We start from the raw sequence: 19,769 nt of genomic DNA on the forward strand, positions 1-19,769 counted from the left end.
TTCACTCTCCATTAACCCCATACAAAAACCATCGGAGACAAACTATCTGTTTAAAACATGTTTATTCTGAGGACGGTGCGGCAATACACACCAACTACCATAAAAGTTTATTCATAACATATTACAATACAATATTTTGCATGAATCGAACATTTTCGCTACCAATGTAGCAATACCGATTAACAAAATCAAAATTTAACAGTGTGGCGTGTTGACCGCGAATGACTAACAATACCATCTTTCCCCACACCTGCACAACCATTGCATAACAACGCACGGCATACCAAACCGTTTCGTACACATGCGATGAAAATATAAAATTCAATTTCTTTTAAAATTGAGGGCGGCAAACATAAAATTCACGAGATCGAATACAGGTTGGAAAAAAAATTAAATAAAAAAAAAGATGTTAAATGTGCTCTCCCTGCCTCAGCACTAAGGCCCTGCCACAGCCTTTTGGGGTCGTTTCCAGCACATCACCAGATGCATTGATGTTGTCGCCTCATGATGTGTGGTGGAAAGGGGGACGTATAATTCTGTGAACCCCAAACACAGTGGCCGCATGCCTTTAACTCTATTCCACCGACCAGCGTGGGAATCGAACCCACGACATACGTGTTGTCAACACGACGCTCAGGCGACTGAGCTAACTGATCATTTTGGTTTAACAAGGTTACTGTGATATTTATGATGAAATGATGAATTACGTAATACACGTATAAATAGACTATTATCAGTTGTTCAGTCATGTACTACTTTGTGGCCTAACGGGTAATGCTCAGCTTTGGGTGCTCTCAGCTCTAGTAGATTGGGTTCGAACCTCTACGGATATTTTTTTTTTAATAAATAAAAATAAATAAATAAAATAATGAATATTGTTTTTCTTTTATTTTGAAAGAGAGATATTTTGAGGATTGTAAATATATGTCAGGCCTAAACAAGTGTACCTTTTTAAAATCAGAAGCAAAGTTGCATGGCATTATTTTCCAATGAATAGACTGCCATAAAACCTCGAAAAGAAGCCCATGTGCTCCTTCATTTTTAGTACTCTTGGTTGGGCTTCTTTTCCACATGCAGTTCTTTTCGAGATTACTTTTGCAAACTAAAAGAGGGGAGCTGATAGGTTCCCGGCTGGAAAATGTTTTTATTACATGATTTGAACAATCTTCTAATGTAAAAATTATCATCAACATTTTAACTTTTTTACTCTGCTAAAGGGAACACAAAGGATATTATTCCTGAGGACGATCAAAGCATATTGATCGAAACGTCGAGAAACTCAACAGTTCTTTTCTGAACTAATATACGTGGTGTACCGCAAACTTTATATCAACAAAGGATTTTTTTAATTAAATTTATTAAAACTTAGTGAATTTTCTATATACCACACTGTGCTCCCCTGGCAAATTGGGTTCAATTGAGCACAGTGTATTAACATACAAAATATATTACAATTCAGTGACTGGCAAGTTACCGTAGTACTATTTCTATTTCTGAAGTAAATAAAGGCATAAATGGCGCTCCGTAGGGAAGTAGAGAATGCTCCATCGTCAGAATGACGCTCTGAATATACCTCTGTACACGTGCGATAGACTTTTTTGTTTTTAATTGTAGGTATATGGAACGCCGAATCTGACAAAAGTACTGTTCAATGGAGAAACCAGATTTTTTTTTCATTTCATAAAAAACTTTTATTTGTATAATATAAACATTTTTAATTACAGTTTACAATATGTACACTTGACATCTGTCTACACAATCAAACTTTATGTGACAAAAAAGTGTCATTTGCCCAAATATGTTAGTGATATTCCAAATAAAGTTTATAGTGAAGACAAGGCTTTATAAATATTACACAGAGACAGCATGTGTAAAAAGAGGTCTCTTCGAAAATATTCATCCACTCACTGGGTGTCTCTTTGTAATTAAATATTTAAAAGTAGTAATATGTTACTCCTTATGTTTAATGAGTCCTTTTTACTTGGTTGAATTTTGACTTATGGCATCAAATTTAGCTTCGTACGTGTAGTCCAATTTATGTTCTTGTAACTCTTCATAAAATTTGTGCTGTTTACCATGAGTAATACCAATTATGTCAATGGCCTGTAAAAATATTATTATCATCAATATAAAAATACAGCTTTTAGTATACTGTATATATACTGTATTGACCGAGTATAATCCCACACCATGATTTTCTCTGTTATACCCACTGTCCTCCGAATTATAGTCGGTCATAATAAATAATAATGCAGAACAACAAATACACAAACAAACAGTTATAAATTAGTATTCCAGTAGTCTTTTAAGTGATATATATGTCTTGTTGGAGATATTTAATGCAGCCCACTATGGTGGCTGGACTGTTCCATTCTCCTTTTGAGGTGTGTCAATTCTGGGAATATGGCAATTGTAGTGGCTATACAAGTAAAATAGGGTTCCATGAAATAGACTAATTAAATTCATAAATTCGGTAAAAATATTTACACACCTGTTGTATGTATTTAATAGCGTCAGAATAGTTGTCCAGCCAATCATATAGCTTGGCTAACCTACACAGTTGCACACCAGCCAATGGATGGTAACACGGATAGTACTTACTGGAGAAAAAAAGAAACAAATTTATGGTAAATTAGGTACAAAGGGCATTGACCTCAAAGGTCATGAAATAGGAATTACAGTAGAACTGTTCCTTTTAGACACCCAAATTCAGGGGACACCCCTATATGCTAACACTTTCATGTGAAACAAACAAGGAATAATGTATGTTTTAACACTGTAGCCAGACACACCTGTTAAGGGGACACTTTGTTTGGTCCTTAAAGCCTGTTTTCCAACACATTCACGCAAATCAAAATTCCTGAGTTCTGATTGGTTGCACAAAGATTAAAATATCAATATGCATGTGCATTAGTCAACACTTTTCGATTGGAGAAAAAAAATCCCCTTAAATATCAATACACAAGTGCACTAGTAAACTTTTTTCAATTCGCGCTAAAAAATCCCCTAGTGGAAAACAAGCTTATAGGTATCCCCTTAATAGTACAGAAATCTATATATACATTATAGATCTGAATAATAGGACTTACATGGTGGGTGGTGTAGCCTTTTCACAATATTTTAACGCTTGTCTCCAGTTCTGTTGGCAAATAGCAATATCAGCTAACTTATTCAAAACATGAATCCAGTAAAAATGCTGAGTATGCAGTGTGCCTTCTAGTCTTCTTGATAACTGAATGATTAAAGATTCATCATCTGTTAAACGTGTTAAGTATCATATTATTAACAATAGTTTAATATAAAATAACTTACTAATAACATGTTTTAAAATTACTGTACTGCCTGTAGTACATACAGAAAAAACGAGGTATAAAGTACAATTATGTTAAGGCCAGTCAGATGAGTCGTCTCATCGGGAGAAAAATTAAAACATGTTTAAAGTTCTTCTGACGACCTAAAACCTATGCTCGTTGCTATGCTCAAGATGATTTGGCTCGTCTGGATTCACCTCAGAGAGCACGAGTTAAGATGTTTCTGCGGGTCTCATCGTACGATGCTGTCTGAGTTGATCGTATGACCAATCAGAGAACATTGAGCACCAATTATGTTATCAATATGCCTGTTACAAGGATACTATCAGCTGCTAAGTGATTCAGGTTTACTAAGTGGCTTTCAGAATCGTCTAAAACTTTCTTGCAGTCTTCTTCAAGTTCAATAATCTCTGAAGATCGTAATGTTGAAACCTCTGCACCACACTCAGAGCAGGGCTGAAATGAGGTTCCTAGAAATTAAATGGAAATAGAAAATTAGAAGTTAAATTTAAAATGACATGTGTTATAAAGTTTGGTTTGCAGTACATCATGTATTTATGTATGTATCGCAAACCTCCTGTAACTTTACTAGTGTTTATTCACCATGCAAAATTGTGATTGCTTTGGTAGTGATAAGGTCAATCAGGATGACTACTATATTGTCCTGTATTTGTCTAATAAAAACAGAGTTTGTAGGTTAAAACACTTACTATTTTTCCTTAGAATCTGGCCGGAACATTTCTGACATATAATACTTCCCATCTGTCCATCATTAACACGTTCTTGGCAAGCTGTACAATCACATGTAAAGAAATATTGATCTTGCAGCATTTGTTGACGGGCTTCAGTAGGATACATCAAATCAATGTAACTGACCAAGAGCTATGCAAACAAAATATAGTGGAGCTGTAGCTTGTTGGTTAACATGCTTGCCATTCAATCACTGGGTCCATGGTTCAATCCTGACCTAGTGCCAGGATTAAACACACAACCCTTTCAACTCCACTTCCTAATAAGCCTAAAATGAGACTTAAAATGAATTATAAAATCCATTATCCATCCTGTAATTGGCGAGTTATTCGCTGTTGGCTACGTATGAAATAACTATACAGTATTTTAAAAACTTTGAAAAAATAAACATACTGTAGCAAAATAATCACATAACTGGATTTGCCACTCAATAACATAAGTCCAGTTGCTTAGTTCTATTTTATATTCTCACTCTAAAATATATTTCCAAAATATTTTGACAGCAGTGTTTCAAATTGAGTTTTACCTCTTCTCCTTTTTTGATATTCTTGACAGCGCGCATATGAAGAGTTGTACTAGTAAATACAGCAATACAGTTTGGACTGCAACTATGGTTAAATATTGCTGCTCTGTGATAAAACATAACAATCACAGTATTAGGATAAATCCAAACCAGTGTCAGTTATAGGTACTTTAGGACAGACAAAAAGACAAATACAGTATTCTGTATTATATCATGGGTTCAAGGATGTAGCCAATCGAACGAGCTGAAATGAGTCATGAGCTCTTTATTTTTTCACTATCATGCACTGTATGACTGACTTCTAGTATACAAATAATGCACAAGTCTAAACTGGTACGTTAGTGGAGATGCGACGTACTCTTGGGTATTTACAATGTCGTGCATGTCGTACCATTGTAAATACCCTTGAGTGCGCCGCATCACTCAGACTTGTGCATTATTTGTATACTCAGAGTATACTAGACGTCAGTCATATAAATAGTGTCGTGTGTTGTATGATCATCCATAAAAAAAGCTTAAACAGGTTTATGATTAAACAAAATGTATTTACTAGAGTAGCTACTGTACAGTAAATTTTGACATGATCCTTTATAACACTGTAATAATGTAACTTGCTCCAGCGGAGGGGTTGTACTTACTTGAGGTAGAGTCCAACACCAATCGATTGCATTTCTTTATCACAGATGTTAAATGAGTTACAAGCAACTCTACCAAACAGCTCGAGCATGTCTTGATAGCTGGGCACATTTTGAATTCCTAAGTAATTTCCCAGGCACCTCATAATATCTATCACTAACCCTCTAGCTCGTTCACTAAACTGCTTATGATCTGAGAAAAGAAGAATTTGTGGTTAATACCTCCAATATTAAATATTATATTCAATATATATAAAGTATATTTTGGGTTTGAGCGTATACTAGTCTTAAATGAAAATATCAATTTGTTTACAGAGGAGCCAGTGAAATAGGCCTTGGCTAAAAAGCTATACAAATTGCTCAATTATAAAAACAACAGCATTCTTACTTGATTGAAGTTCATGTAAACCACAAGGCAAGTTAAAGCCACCATTTTGGTACCCTGAATCAGCCTAAAAAACAATAAATCATGCTATTGTTCTCTTCATTGTTGTTTTTAGACATTTTATCAGGGTGGATCCAGGATTTTTGTCAACAGGGGAGAGTAGCACAACATTAGCCTCCATATTCCAGGTGACCTTTATTCCCTGGTGACCAATGCCTGGGGGAGGGTTGTTGGGGGCGGTGTTTGGTGGAACTGGGCAGAGCCATATATATAAAGAGTTACGACATTGAAAATTAGAAGCCATTTTTGTGTCAAAGAATTCGCACGCTGAGGGCGCGCGCGTCTCTTTTGTATAGCGTTTTCCTATAGTTCATGCATTATTTTTAGATTTTTTTGTCTATGAAATAACGCTTATATTCCGTTTTTATTTTAGTAATTAATTTTATTAATGGTATTAATTTGGTAACATATATATATTGTGTCTATAATAACAAAAGAATAAATGCTAGGGCCTACATGCAAGTCAGGATACATCAAAGCATGAACCAATACAAAAAACACACAAATTCACCCCTCTTTTTATACAGTTCAGTATATGGCTCTCTGTGTGTTTTTGACACAAACTTTCAGAGACTCGTTCATCATTTCATTTGTAATAATTTGCCTTTATTATTTTAATATTGTTCATACCCTATTCAATATATTAACAAATATATCCACGACACTTTATTATTTTATTTAGTCATCAAAGCATGCATTATGAATTGAAAATATTACATAATTGTTATTAATAGGACGTAGTTATGAGATGTTTCGTTCCAAAATCAATCAATCGAACTTTATAATGTACTAGCGCACGCGCGCGCAATATTCTTTGCCGCAAGTACTTCTGTACGCTGTGCACATCGATATTTCACCGTAAAATGTGCAATTACATTTTTTTTAATATAAGAAAAAGTTTAAAGTATTTTCTTGCTCCTATACTTTACATGCATTAACGGAGACAAGTTTGACACAAATTGATCTGCATATCACGTGACTATAATCCAATGTCGTAACTCTTTATATATATGGCTCTGGAACTGGGTGCACACAATATATTGCAATATTAAAAGTCTGTCAAAAAATAGATAGTATGGTATGTGATTGGTATCATCAAAAAGTAGTTCAGAATTTCATGTGCGACCCTAGCGCTTCCCACCCTCCCCCCCCCCTGGATTCAGCCCTGTTTACATATCTTATCTTGGGGGCTTACACATTACCTTTATGACTTGAACAAGCCGTGCCATCAGTAGAACAGTTTGTGATGGTCTATTATTACCTACACGCTGCAGATTCTTACATTCCTCTTTGTGCACTTTCCAAGCAGATCTCTGAAGAACAGAATAAAAGACATTATACAAGTGAATTTACAAAAATATTATATAATAATAAATAAAAACAAAATTCACTATGGGATGATAGCAATGGACAAAATGAGGTTATATGTTCAAATGTTATATTTTGTGTGTTGCTATGTTCCTTTTTAACTTACTTTATTAAAAGTAAATTTACAACATACAAAATCCAGCTAGTGACAGAAATCTATGAATAGTTTCATAATATGTTCGTCTAATTTAGTGAGGAGCTGGTGAGTTTTAAAAAATTGAAAAAACAGCACTCTAAGTAAATTTGTTTGGGTCCAAAAATAAATAAATGAATAGAGGCCACAGTCATCGAAGAATTGAAATGAAGATGAAATACAAATTACCTGACATGATCTATCACAGTAACTTTGTAGTTTACATTTAGAGCAACGAAGGAGCTTGTCACTGAAAAAATAAATAAGAAAACATATATTTATTAAATTTATTTTATAACACTGTGCACAGGTATATTCTGTATTCATTAAAGAAAATTACAATTCCGCCCTCTATAGTTATAAGACTTGTAGGATCGGAGGCCTAGGCACTTAAAAACCTTGTCTAGACGACTTCCCGACGGCGAACTGTTGGTGCAGTAATAGGTAGTAGGCCTAGTGCTAGAATTTTAAGCGGTCAAATATCTACCTATATGAACAACAATAATCACATCTACGTTGAGCACGTCTTAAGGAAAATACGTAGGGAACATCAGTAAGAATTTCATCACCAGGAATCAAATCACAAGCAGCAAAAGCACATTTTCCTCTTGTTTTGTCAGTGCGCACGTCGATACGCGAGACAGCAGCCATCTTGAATATTTCGTTGACAGCAAAAGGTTGACAGGTAGTAAATAACTTTTGCCCAATTACATAAGTAAGTAGTGGACATATGAGAAAGTTCTTTCTCTGGTGGTGGTGTGAATAATAAAGTACAAGTTTTTAAATGTTGCTATTTATCATTATCACATGTATTTGTAATTGTTGATAAAATTGTAATTAGGCCTACAGTAACTAATACTTAAACAGTACAGCTCTAACTAGGCTATATTTAATATCAAGTAAAAAAGATTTGCACAGAGAGTTTGTTTCCTTTCAAGAAGGTACAGTAAAGGAAGCAGACAGATAACTGAGCAGACAGGAAGGACACATGAAGTCCTTTGTTGGTTTGCCACAAACTTGATACTGTACTCAGGACTAAGTAAACAAAGATAAATAAATAATATTAGAATAATTATATACAATATATTTTTAACAATTAATGGGAAGTTCCTCTAAGAAATTTATTAAAATGTGTTTTTCTGTTTATAGTATTCTATTATGGGACACTCTTATGGATTGATCAGTTTGCTTTTAGTAGTGTCAATAGGCCTACTAATAACAGTGGAATCAGACAGTAAACATGCTGAATCTAACAATATGGCTGACCACAAGGCAGATGGTGTACATAATGTAGAGTTCGATCATCAGGCTTTTCTTGGCGGTGAAGTAAGAAGCAAAGAAATATATGTTTAAAAGTTTTTATTACATATGACATGCCCCAAATAGAAAGTTGTTAGAGCATCCAATCATATCATCAATCAGCAAATAAATAAGTTGGAGTAGATACTGAAGCTATCACACACATACAGTAGACTCCAAGTGACATTTTGTGTTGCTAATACAATAGAATCCCTCACCCCTATTCAGGGACGAACACACTATTCTGGGAAACTTTCTTAAAAACAGATATTTTAACACTATATGGCCAACTTCTATTCAGGGGACACTCCTATCCTTTTGGGCTGTTACATAGACGTTCTACTGCATATCCTGTGCTATGTTGTCCTTGGACAGCAAGCATAATAGATTAAGCCCCAATTTGACTACCAAATAGTTAGTAGTGGGTAGGCACTGTTAATTGCCAGTTTTGATAAATGAGATAATATATTTATTTGATTAATTTCTCAGAAAGCGGCGAAAGCCTTTGAAGATCTGACAGAAAGTGAAAGCAAAAATAAACTGACAAAGATAGTAGAGAGTATTGACAAGAACAATGATAGCTTTGTTTCAACAGGTGACTTTCAATTTGCAGTTGACCTTTCAAGAAGGCTAATAAAATACCATTTTATTTCGTATAGTGTAAAGCTCTGTTTACACTATCAAACTAGTGTGATGTGCCCAATATGGTAGTGATATGCCCAAATATGGTAGTGATATGACATCATCTTGTCCATATATGGGCACATCAAATTTTTTGTCACATAAAGTTAGATAGTGTAAACAGAGCTTAAGAGTATTGTCATAATATTTTTAAATATCCGATTTAAAATTCTCATTCGTTTCAGATGAAATGGTTAGATGGCTAATGGAGTCGTTCAAAAAGATTGATAGGGATGAATCCATAGTAGTATTTGAGATGCAGGACAAGAACAAAGACAACGTGGTTTCATGGGATGAGTACCTGGAATTTGTTTTTGGCTTTGTGCCAGGAGAGGATTTTAAACCAGAATTATCGTACCAAAAGGTTTGTCCTCAATGGACATATTCATAATATAAGTTATGGACATAGTAGGATCCGGTTTTCACATATCCATAATATAAGTTTTGAGTAGAATAAAATAGTAATCACATATTATGTGTAGGAACTAATTACTGTACAATACAAAATACAATGACAAAAATATGTTATTCCTTATTTTTTATTTTGATAGAAAAATGGTACAATACAAAAATGGTGCCATGCATACCCAAATTTGCGACAACCTAGACATACACATATTGTGTGATTTTTGTTGCTTGAAAACCTACAATCTGTGAAATCTGCATTGCGGAATACACACGATACGTCCTAGCAAATCACAAGGTTCCTAATGCTCTCAATACATTTACTATTACTACTATTAAATTACAGGAGATTTCCCGCAATGAAAAGAGGTTTAAATCATCTGATATGGACGGTGATGGCGTGTTGAATAAGGAGGAATATCTACCATTTCACAATCCACGAATTGCTGATCATATGAAGGTATACATACAGTCTGATTTGTATATTATTATTATTTTAATTATTTGTTGTTAATATGTTGTATGATAATATACTCTACAATTTCTTAGGATATCGTCATAGAACAAGTGTTACTAGATTTAGACAACAATATTAATAACGGAGTTGATTTAGAAGAATTTCTTGGAGATTACTATAAACAAGGTAATTTTAATTTCTTGATTTTGACCAAAAAAATTATTAAAAAATGAAAACAAAATCTTGTATATTTGTATTTTGTCTAGGATTACAACATTTATCTTGTTTTTTTTAAAGATGATGGCAATCCCCCAGGATGGGTAAAAGAAGAAACAGATCTATTTAACAGCATTTTAGATACAGATAAGGATGGTATATTGAAGGGAGACGAGATCTATGCTTGGGTCTCACCAAAATATAAAGATAATGCTGTAGATGAGGTGAGAGAGATTAACTCATTTAATTTAAAAATAAAAAAATGAATAATTTAAAAGTAGATATTTGGATAATAAGGATACCTGGATCACCCATCAACCCATCAATAGCAGTAGATGAGGTAAGAGAGATTAACTCATTTAATTTAAAAATAAAAAAATTAATAATTTAAAAGTAGATATAAAACCCATAAATAGCAGAACTACAGTATTTGTGGTTTGCAAATTTTCCAAAAATGATAATTATTTTAATTTTATTAGGCTTTGCATCTATTAAAAAAATCAGACGATGACATGGATGGAAAGTTAAGTTTGGAAGAAATTCTAAATCATTACGATGTGTTCGCTGGTAGTCGTGTCACTCATTACGGACATGGTTTAACAGGGAACAGTGCACTTCATGAAGAGCTATAGAAATATTATTAGCAGAGCAGGTCTTGTGTTAAAGTTATTAGCAGAGCAGGTCTTGTGTTAAAGCTCAGTCTACACTATCAAACTAGTTTGACAAAAAAAGAGTGATGTGCCCAAACATGGTAGTGATATGACATCATCGTGTCCATATATGGGCACATCACATTTTTTTTCTGTCACATAAAGTGTAGACAAGCTTTACAAAGGATGACACACAACGTAATGAAGAGCTGTATACACACAATGTGTATGTGAGATTTATAGAGTTTTAAAGCATGATAAAAAGATAAAACATTGGGAAAGTCACATCCAGGCAGTAATACCTAAGTTAAAGTACGATTGATATCAGTTGTACTTAAGTTTACATTTATACCACATGGCAGCAATACAATAAGTGAGAGTTTACTCTACCACTATGCTAAATTCACAACATCTATGCATATCTGAACACAATTTTATGTAAAATTACAGTATTTTATAATTTATTTTTGTACATGATCTTTAATTTTTCTGTAATTGAATTAAATACTGTGTTTTGCAGTATTGATAATATGGTGCTTAATAGTAATATCAAAACGAAAAAACAAATAGGTATGGCAAGACATTTGGGACAATAAATGTGTGCATGTTTGTTATTTTTTAACTCTCGTCTTCTTAGATTTTGTTTGTTCGACATATATGTTATACAGTATATAAATTGAATTTTATGGAAAACATGACATATTATATCCTGTGTGTTATACTATTGTAGTAAATACATTAAACTCTCCCAATACCGGACACCTTTGGTCTGACCTAATATGTCTGGTTTTCCAGAAAAGTCTGATTGTGTGTTTTTAATGGTAAAAATGAATTTAGGACTGTTTAGACTTATAAAAAAGTCTGGTATTGGGAGAGTTTCCGGTTTTCAGAGCTCGGTATTAGTAGAGTTTCCGGTTTTCAGAGTCTAGTATTGGGAGAGTCGACTGTAAGATCAGGGTAGAGTGAATTACAAATTTCACTCTTCCCTATGTAGATTGATGTTCCATACTAAATACTTAGTACAATCATTTCAAATTTGAAGAGTAGATATTTGATGCAATGTGTTCCTTAAGGTAGTCCATGCCTTTCTCTTCATACTCTGCTCTTGAACAACTCCCAGAAATAAGTTGATCAGAGTCACTAGCCCACTTCTTGGCCCCATACCACGGATCAAGAACAGGATCGGCTAGAGAAAAAATGTTACAATTTCAGAGTCATATATAAAAAGCACACCTCAAGGGCATTTTACGCGAGTGCTAGGTGTCATCATCATCATCAGCCGTTAACAGTCCACTGCTGGACGAAAGCCTCAGCATGAGTGCTAGGTGTGGCATTGCCCAAAAGGCCTGAGAAAGCATGTAAACAATTCGATTCATACGTGGGGTTCCCAAAGGATAGGGTTATACTATATCACTTTTTTTTTCAGTCCATGGGCTTATATTTGAAACTTTACAATAAAAATTTACTTACCAGCTTTTAGTATATTAAACGTGGATTGAAAGGGTCGCATCTCAAGCAATTCTTTTGTGATTCTTTGCTCTATTCCTGGGTATGACATATTCCCACCAGTTATAAACACATTCTATTTAAAATGTGGAGAACAATCATTAGATTACAGTCAAACATTTTACATAAAGACAAATCAAGAAATGGCTTCCAAGAAAACAAGATTTTAGAGTTGAGATGAAATTTGTAAAACTAAAGTTGTATAAAATGTTATTAAGCTCTGTCTACACTATCAAACTTTATGTGACAAAAAAATGTGCTGTGCCCATGGACATGATAATGTCATATCACTACCATATTTGGGAATATCACTACCATATATGGGCACATCACACTTTTTTTGTCAAACTAGTTTGATAGTGTAGACAGAGCTTTACAAACCTGAACTAATCTTTTCTGAACCTCAGGGCTATATTTACTAAGTACAAACTGAAGGGTTTCTGCTAGGCCTCCTTGTTCTAAGCCAATCATGGAAGGCTGGAACAAAATCTCTGGGGCTCGAATCCTTTCTGTTCCAAGGTGGAGTTGATAGTACTCTGCCAGGTTAAAATGACTAGATGATATGTTTGACTCCCTGTGAAATGAAATTAATTAAATAAAGTGCAAAGGAATAAATAACCCAGTCCAATTTTTGTCCAAATTTTACGAATACTTTAAATTATTTCCAAAAAAGTAACAATGCCATTTTTTGTTTGCATTTTGCTACATTTATTAAAATTCTATGACACCATTTTTGAAAGCTTTTATCTCATGTGTGCTTAAAGATATATTGTTTTCCCTCAAAATATTTTTTTTTCAAATTTGTTTTGACCATGCCATTTTAATGTCACCAAATAGTTATTCACTTTGACCAAAAGTTGAATCGAAAAAAAAATTATTTACCTGAACAAAATGTAATTTAAAGCAAAAAATACTTCAATTGTCTGTGAGACAAATGTTAACATTAAATGTTTCTTTTGTCTTTTTGTAAGTCAAATAATTGTTTTTCTTTGTTTTTTTTACAGAAGTAAATAACTTTATTAAAACTGCAAAATGGCCTATTTAAAGTCTGATATATTAATCTTCATTTTTCATGTTTTTGGGGACAATACATCTTTAAGTGTACACAATAGTTTACTTTTCATAACTAGGGTCAAAATCTTGCAATAACTGTTCAAGTTCCATTAGTTTTTCCTGCTCTTCTTCAGAGTCACTGTCATCACCATCACGACTCTGAAATGGCATAATATAAAAATATGGAAGATCCATTGATGCGTTTGATTGGTAAACTGAAAACTGAGGGAGCATCGAGAAATAATGACAAATTGAATTCTACATTGTAAAGTAATTTTAGTATGGGGAGCATTACTGAATCAAAACAATTGAAGGAAATAATTTCAAAGAGTATGGGGAGCATTACGAAACAAACTAAATTCTTACAACTTGTTTGTATACGTCCCAATCATCATCATTCATTCCAAATGTATCTTCTTTCTTCTTAGCTGATAAAAAAAAACCCCAAAACAAAGTGATTTACATAACAAAAACACATTTTTTTGTCACATAAAGTTTGGAAGTGTAAACAAAGCTTTAGAACCCCAGATGTTTTTTTGTCAAACAAAGTTCATGTTCAAACCTTATAATAACTGCAATAGTTATAGATAACAGTAAAATCTAAACGGTGTAAATTGTAAATAAACATTACTATTTCTGATACGTACTATCTTGAGCCAGTTGGGCTAGTCTTTTCATTCTTTCTTGCGCCTCCAAAGTCCCTCGCTTTGCTTGTTTGCTTCTTTTTTGATGTCTTGTGGTCCTTTTATCCACAATCTCCTACAAAATTGTATTATATATTGATATGAATAATGTGAATGGAGGTCAAATATTAGCAATGAGCTTGAATATGTGTGTTTATTTCAAAATGTTAAGCTCTGTCTACACCATCAAACTTTATGTGACAAAAAATGTGATCACATCACACTTTTTTGTGACATAAAGTTAGACAGAGCTCTACACTCTTAGTTTTTATTCCTACCTGCTTGACAGATTTTACATTTTGTAACCATTCTTGGAACTCTTCTTCTCTGTTTTCTTCTAATAGTTTCAGTCCTTCCTCCATCCTGTTTCTAACTTCTTCTCTCACTCTCTTGGATAGTGTCTCTTGTATCGTTTTCATCACTTGTTGCCGCTTCTTCTTCTCTTGCATCTCCGTTGTCAATTTCTCATCAGAAATTCCTAGCAAGTCGTAATCCGTCCCTTCACAAGCCTAATAGAAAAAACATCTTTAAAAAAAAATATCTTGCACTATTTTTTCTGGCTGTTTTACTTTATCATTTTTATTTAGGTTTTTCCTTATTTTATTTGTTGTTTGAATGCATACCGTCTTAATAGTGAGAAAATCAAACAGATTTGAACCCATGAACCTGGTTAGTCTAGGTATGGTAACTGACCTCTGTGTCATTCATCTTATCCTTGGCTTTATGAATGGATGCCTTCAGCTTGCCAACAGCCAACAATATTTCATCCTCACTTGAAAATCCTAATTCTTCAATAAGTTTCTTAAACAAAGAAGCAGTAAAAACAGTTATTAAAAAAATTTAAAATGGTGGTGAAAGCAGAATCAAATATCAGATTGGGGATCTAGGTATGGTTCTAAGATTTAAGATTTAGCAACAAAACAATCAATAAATCCTTGTCTGTCTGTCTGTCTGTCCTTTCTCTTCCTAAAGCTCTGTCTACACTATCAAACCCATGCCCATATATGGAGACACCATATTTAGGCATATCACCACCATATTTGGGCACATCACTACCACATATTGGGCACATCAAAGTGAATCAGTGTACTTACAAATCTTGAATCATCATCATCGTCTTCATCTTCATGCAATGCTGTAAGAGCTTCCAACAATTGCTTCAACTTTTCCTGGTCAGCAGTTAGCTTTGAGGAGAGACAGGATACATTATAACATACTGTATTAACATGTACCGTATATCCTCGGGTATAATCCCACCTCCAACTTTATGTCTGATTCCACAAACAGGCATATCCCTGGGTATAGTCCCAGTATTTGACTGGATGTAAGCCTCTCTCTAGCCAGTTCTGTTGAGTCTTTACAAGAAATGCTTACCAATCATTTTTTCCTGAACCAGGCTTTCCCCGGGTATAGTCCCACCCTCGAAAGTTGGCCAAATTTCAAGTCTTTGGGCATTGGATTATACCAGAGGAATTATAACAATATTAACACAGTGTATATTTACAGCCTTAGAAGGAATTCTAAACTGAAAATGTTTTACTGAATTGATTAATTAGTTTGAGATAAATTATAAAAAGGAAAAAATTACAAAGAAGAACCAGTGAAGCAAGCTTGGATATTGACATGAAAAAAATAGTGAAGAAACAAAAACTGAGAATTTGATGAAAAATAATTGAAAAAAGGTGATGATTTCATAATGGTTTTACTATTGCAAATTCCACTGGCAAGCTAAATTGTGTCAATTAAGATAAAAAAATAATATTCATTACACAAAAGTTCCAACCTTTTCCTGCCTTCTTTTAGCATTAAGTTCTTTGAGTCGTTCAACCTTTTGTTTTCTTTGTTCAATCTTGTCTCCGGTAGACCAACCTGGTAGCTATAAGTCAATAAAATAAATACCATATATGACCAATTATAAGCCCATGCATGAGTGTATAATCCACCCCCTAATTTAAGTTAAATCCTGCATATCAAAACTGATACGTAATGAATATTTATACTATTATCAAGGAAAAACATTTATAATTCAGAATTTGCTCTTACTGGGGTATATGGTAACTGCATTTTATGAACATGTTCGTTGTAATAGTTTTGTTTACTCCACAGTTCAAGATTAGAACAAAATTCTTCTGCTATGTAACAATGCTCTTTTAACATTTCCTGCAAGAAATGATAAATAACAAAGACAGAGATATTTAAGTTTATTTGGAAGGTATAAATTTGTGGTGATTTATCGTAAGGGACCTGAATGTCATCTCTACTGCCTGAAGTCTATTCTAATGCTTTTGTATAGCACCTACCAATGGTGTGATTTTAAATTAAACTCACTCATACTTTTTTGACACAAACCAAAATGCTTTATAGGAGTTTTGTCTATGAGTATGAAATGTGGAAAGTACTTCAAAAGTAGTGGAGCTGTAGCTTGGTGGTTAACATGCTTGCCTTCCAATCCCAAGGTCCAGGGTTCAATCCTGACCTAGTGCAAGGGTTGTAACTCACAACTCTTTCAACTCCACTCCCTAAGCCTCAAATGAGACTTAGTTTATAAGCACGATAAATTATTAAATAGTTTATCCATCCTGTAATTGGAGTTACTCGCTGTTGGATGCGTATGAAATTTAAAAAAAAAATGTTTTTCTTGCTTTTCCAATATTTGAGACCTGTGTTACTGTTGAGTAATAAAAGAAAAACTTTGAACATTTTTTTATCCCGTCCCCAAACATACGCTTTGGTAACGCAAACTTCTGAGAGCATCCCTACCTCAGATCGGCTAAGGTTAATAGCGGCAAAATGTCTATGGTACTTTAATTGAAGCAGACGATGTAGGAACGCTACAGACTGTGATCCTCCAACGTTGATGCGTCGGCATTGCGTAACATCCAATTTACCATTTACAAAAGGTAGAATATGACTTGTCTGGTAACCAGATGATAAAATGATGCCATCGGATTTCACTGAAAATAAATAAAATACATTGGTCAAATTGTGCAAGGAGTGGTTCACTGTCCACTGGAATGGTCAAGCATATACGACGAAACTTTTAGTAGTGCAATCCAGAATACAGATAATGAATACAAACAGTCCATAAAATGATGGTAAAGTACTACTATTATATAACCAGTGGTGTAACGCACAGGGCAGAGGCCCCTGGTTTAGCACTCCCAAGGAGCCTTCTAACACACTGGCATTGGGGCTGCTCATGCTCTGGGGCCCCTGGGTTTAGACAGTGAGTGCTCATAACCGTTACGCCACTGACTATAACCACAAGAAATTAAATACTATAGGTAAGCCTTACGTGTCAGATTTAAAAGAAAACAGCTATTTCAATAAACATACTTGATTCTGGTCTGTTGTTGTACAAACTGTAGAGGGCGTCAACACCTAATGACACAGATGGAACTTGGTAACACTCAAATAAAAGCTCGTTCATCACTGAAATGGAAAAAATATATTAAACAAGGCAGCCTTTAAGCGAGAAATTTGTCCAAGTAAACACTTTTCTGAAAAATACTAAATTATTACTTACATTGCCGTGAGTGACTTGGATTACACACAGCCTCCATTAACACAATGGGATGTTCCAACGACCCTTGACCTTCTATACCAAGATGAGAAAAAACGTGATCAAATACCTGCTCTTGTAGATCATAATTTACGACCACATCACGATCAAAATGATTTTTTAGCATCCATCGAACAACTTCTATGTTTGTGATGTCATTTCCAATATAAGTTTCATTGATAACATCTTTTTTGCTTCTTTGCTTGGCCACTACATTTCTGAATATAAGTCTAGGGTTGTCTTCGGTAGCCCAGCCTGCCCTGCACTGATATGACCCTAAACAAAATAAATAAGGTATCATAAGTTTATTATTAAACAAATATATGAAAATACTGCACAGCATAATTTCTCATCCCATTTTATTTCAGTTCATTCAATTTAACAGAAAAAAAAAAGAAGAAAAAAGAAAAGGTACAAGAAAACAATATTAACTGAATGAACTGAGGATAACCCACAAAAATTAAAAAAAACTTATTTCCATTGGTGTCCTCAAATACAAAACGAAAACATGACAACTTCCTAAGTTAAATTTTAAAAACAATAATACATAGTAAAATGATCAGAGAGACATGTAAACAGACATGTTATGGTTCTTGTTAATATGAACGTGGCTATGTGTCTTTTTTTTTCAATGTGAAGAAAGGGATTTATAATCCTAAAGCTCTGTCTACACTATCAAACTATTTTGAAGAAAAAGTGTGGTGTGCCCAAATATTGTAGTAACATACCCAAATATGGTAGTGATATGACATTATCATGTCTATATATGGGCACATCACATTTTCTTGTCTCATAAAGTTTGATAGTGTAAACAGAACTTAAAGATCTTACCATTATCGATGATGAGGGGAACTTTATTGGTTTTGATATCAACAATGTAATCATGCTGAGCTTCTGAACATAAATTGATGTGTTTATCTTTGAAAGCAAAAGTCATTTCTGGAAAATATAAAAAGAAAAAAAGAAATTCTGTTGCTATCCAAAACCAGTATTGAGAAATTAATTTGCATTTGAGGTAACACGCTTAGTAGACCTTTCATTGTTCAATGAGACAATTAAATGTAATGTATCTTAAGGTGTAATCATACTTTATAAATAAATAATTATATCTTTTGAGGGGTGCTATAAAGTATAATTCATTGAGAATGCTGTCAGGTTTACCAAAGAATTGAGTTGTGATAGTAACAGGCATGCCACAAGGAGAATACCCTCTTTTTGCGAGTATTATCTGCAAGTGTGTCTCTATGGTTTTAGAACAAGTTTTGAATATTGAAAATAATCAAGATTATTGTTAGCCTATACTATCTGCTACGGTTTTCAAAGCTAGTGTGATTTTTTCTTTGTATTATTTTTTATATGGACTTTTGTTAATCTGAAATATAAAGTGATCAATCAATCGTCATTCCAACATTGGGGCTCTCTGATTGGTCAAAAGTGTTTAGCAATGACTGTGTGGCTCTGCTGCTGCTGTGATAAAAAAGTCAATTGAGTGAATGATTAACTACGTTTCTGTTACTAAAGCTTATTGCATGTTTACTACATTTATATATTACTACAACTATACTACGGATACTAGCATAGGCCTACGTAAGTTGTGTTTAAGGCCAAGCCTTAGCTTAATAGCCAACCAAGTGAAGACGAAGTACTTTCTCTCTAGGCCTAGAGGCTAGACTCTACTACTTACTACCGCGCTTGCCTCTCTGCTGCTGGTGGTGGTCGAATGGGCCTGGATAAGCCTAAGGCCTAGTTAGCTTATTTTAGCTAGGTAAGCCTAATAATAAAAATTAAACGGCTTTAGAATTTAGAACTTTCATTTTTCATACCATGTCCGAGATCTAGGCCTAGCCTAGCCTAGTACTGTAATAAATAGTGGTTCTTTTCTTCACTCCGATCCGATCCTCTCCCCTCCGCTCGACTCGTCAATTGTATGAAAAACGGGCGGCGAGGGCGGCGTATTTGTAACTATGGTGCGCAAAAAGTGACTTCAGGAATAATAATGACAATATAAAAAAAAACTGGTCATCAACATTTTACAATATTAAACATAATATACAAATCAATCCTAAACCAATCGATTCTTGATTTTTAATGT

The 19,769-nt window shown here is 34.0% G+C and overlaps 3 protein-coding genes across 3 annotated transcripts; 1 reads left to right on the forward strand and 2 right to left on the reverse strand.

Annotated features, from left to right (window-relative positions):
• Positions 1–1,665: 1,665 nt before the first annotated feature.
• On the reverse strand, positions 1,666–7,822 carry LOC144837234 (histone-lysine N-methyltransferase SMYD3-like). The gene is made up of 11 exons (XM_078692266.1): positions 7,653–7,822; positions 7,355–7,415; positions 6,867–6,977; positions 5,608–5,671; positions 5,223–5,412; positions 4,588–4,690; positions 4,022–4,193; positions 3,635–3,781; positions 3,090–3,255; positions 2,492–2,600; positions 1,666–2,103 (listed from the first exon to the last, which is right to left on the reverse strand). The coding sequence occupies exons 1-11, from the start codon at positions 7,814–7,816 to the stop codon at positions 1,978–1,980; spliced, it is 1,413 nt and encodes a 470-aa protein (XP_078548392.1). The 5' UTR covers positions 7,817–7,822; the 3' UTR covers positions 1,666–1,977.
• Positions 7,823–7,909: 87 nt separating this feature from the next.
• LOC144837235 (calumenin-B-like) lies at positions 7,910–11,053 on the forward strand. The gene is made up of 8 exons (XM_078692267.1): positions 7,910–7,935; positions 8,315–8,491; positions 8,954–9,059; positions 9,331–9,509; positions 9,897–10,010; positions 10,100–10,193; positions 10,305–10,447; positions 10,703–11,053. Exons 2-8 carry the CDS (start codon positions 8,324–8,326, stop codon positions 10,853–10,855), a joined length of 957 nt encoding a protein of 318 aa, XP_078548393.1. The 5' UTR covers positions 7,910–7,935; positions 8,315–8,323; the 3' UTR covers positions 10,856–11,053.
• Positions 11,054–11,661: 608 nt separating this feature from the next.
• Positions 11,662–19,585, reverse strand: LOC144837232 (actin-related protein 5-like). Its single transcript, XM_078692263.1, has 16 exons — positions 19,501–19,585; positions 18,509–18,616; positions 17,642–17,953; positions 17,452–17,547; positions 16,876–17,069; positions 16,159–16,275; positions 15,899–15,991; positions 15,210–15,299; positions 14,809–14,916; positions 14,394–14,624; positions 14,080–14,191; positions 13,799–13,860; positions 13,497–13,591; positions 12,761–12,953; positions 12,344–12,455; positions 11,662–12,059 (listed from the first exon to the last, which is right to left on the reverse strand). The coding sequence occupies exons 2-16, from the start codon at positions 18,612–18,614 to the stop codon at positions 11,899–11,901; spliced, it is 2,082 nt and encodes a 693-aa protein (XP_078548389.1). The 5' UTR covers positions 18,615–18,616; positions 19,501–19,585; the 3' UTR covers positions 11,662–11,898.
• Positions 19,586–19,769: the final 184 nt, after the last annotated feature.

This window comes from Antedon bifida, chromosome 3 (assembly GCF_963402885.1).
Source record: "Antedon bifida chromosome 3, ecAntBifi1.1, whole genome shotgun sequence".
NCBI lineage: Eukaryota > Metazoa > Echinodermata > Crinoidea > Comatulida > Antedonidae > Antedon > Antedon bifida.

What these genes read in the sequence shown, in the direction of transcription:
- LOC144837234 (XM_078692266.1), bottom strand. Translation starts at nt 7,816, where the DNA reads ATGGCTGCTGTCTCGCGTATCGACGTGCGCACTGACAAAACAAGAGGA. An exon ending in GGCTTGTTCAAGTCATAAAG is followed by an intron (nt 5,672 to 6,866) that starts GTAATGTGTAAG and finishes ATTGTTTTTTAG; the next exon opens with GCTGATTCAGGGTACCAAAA. An exon ending in CCAGATTCTAAGGAAAAATA is followed by an intron (nt 3,782 to 4,021) that starts GTAAGTGTTTTA and finishes TTTAATTTCTAG; the next exon opens with GAACCTCATTTCAGCCCTGC.
- LOC144837235 (XM_078692267.1), top strand. Translation starts at nt 8,324, where the DNA reads ATGGGACACTCTTATGGATTGATCAGTTTGCTTTTAGTAGTGTCAATA. An exon ending in TGATAGCTTTGTTTCAACAG is followed by an intron (nt 9,060 to 9,330) that starts GTGACTTTCAAT and finishes CATTCGTTTCAG; the next exon opens with ATGAAATGGTTAGATGGCTA. An exon ending in TGGAGATTACTATAAACAAG is followed by an intron (nt 10,194 to 10,304) that starts GTAATTTTAATT and finishes TTTTTTTTAAAG; the next exon opens with ATGATGGCAATCCCCCAGGA.
- LOC144837232 (XM_078692263.1), bottom strand. Translation starts at nt 18,614, where the DNA reads ATGACTTTTGCTTTCAAAGATAAACACATCAATTTATGTTCAGAAGCT. An exon ending in ATAAGATGAATGACACAGAG is followed by an intron (nt 14,625 to 14,808) that starts GTCAGTTACCAT and finishes TTTTTCTATTAG; the next exon opens with GCTTGTGAAGGGACGGATTA. An exon ending in GTTTAATATACTAAAAGCTG is followed by an intron (nt 12,060 to 12,343) that starts GTAAGTAAATTT and finishes TTTTTTCTCTAG; the next exon opens with CCGATCCTGTTCTTGATCCG.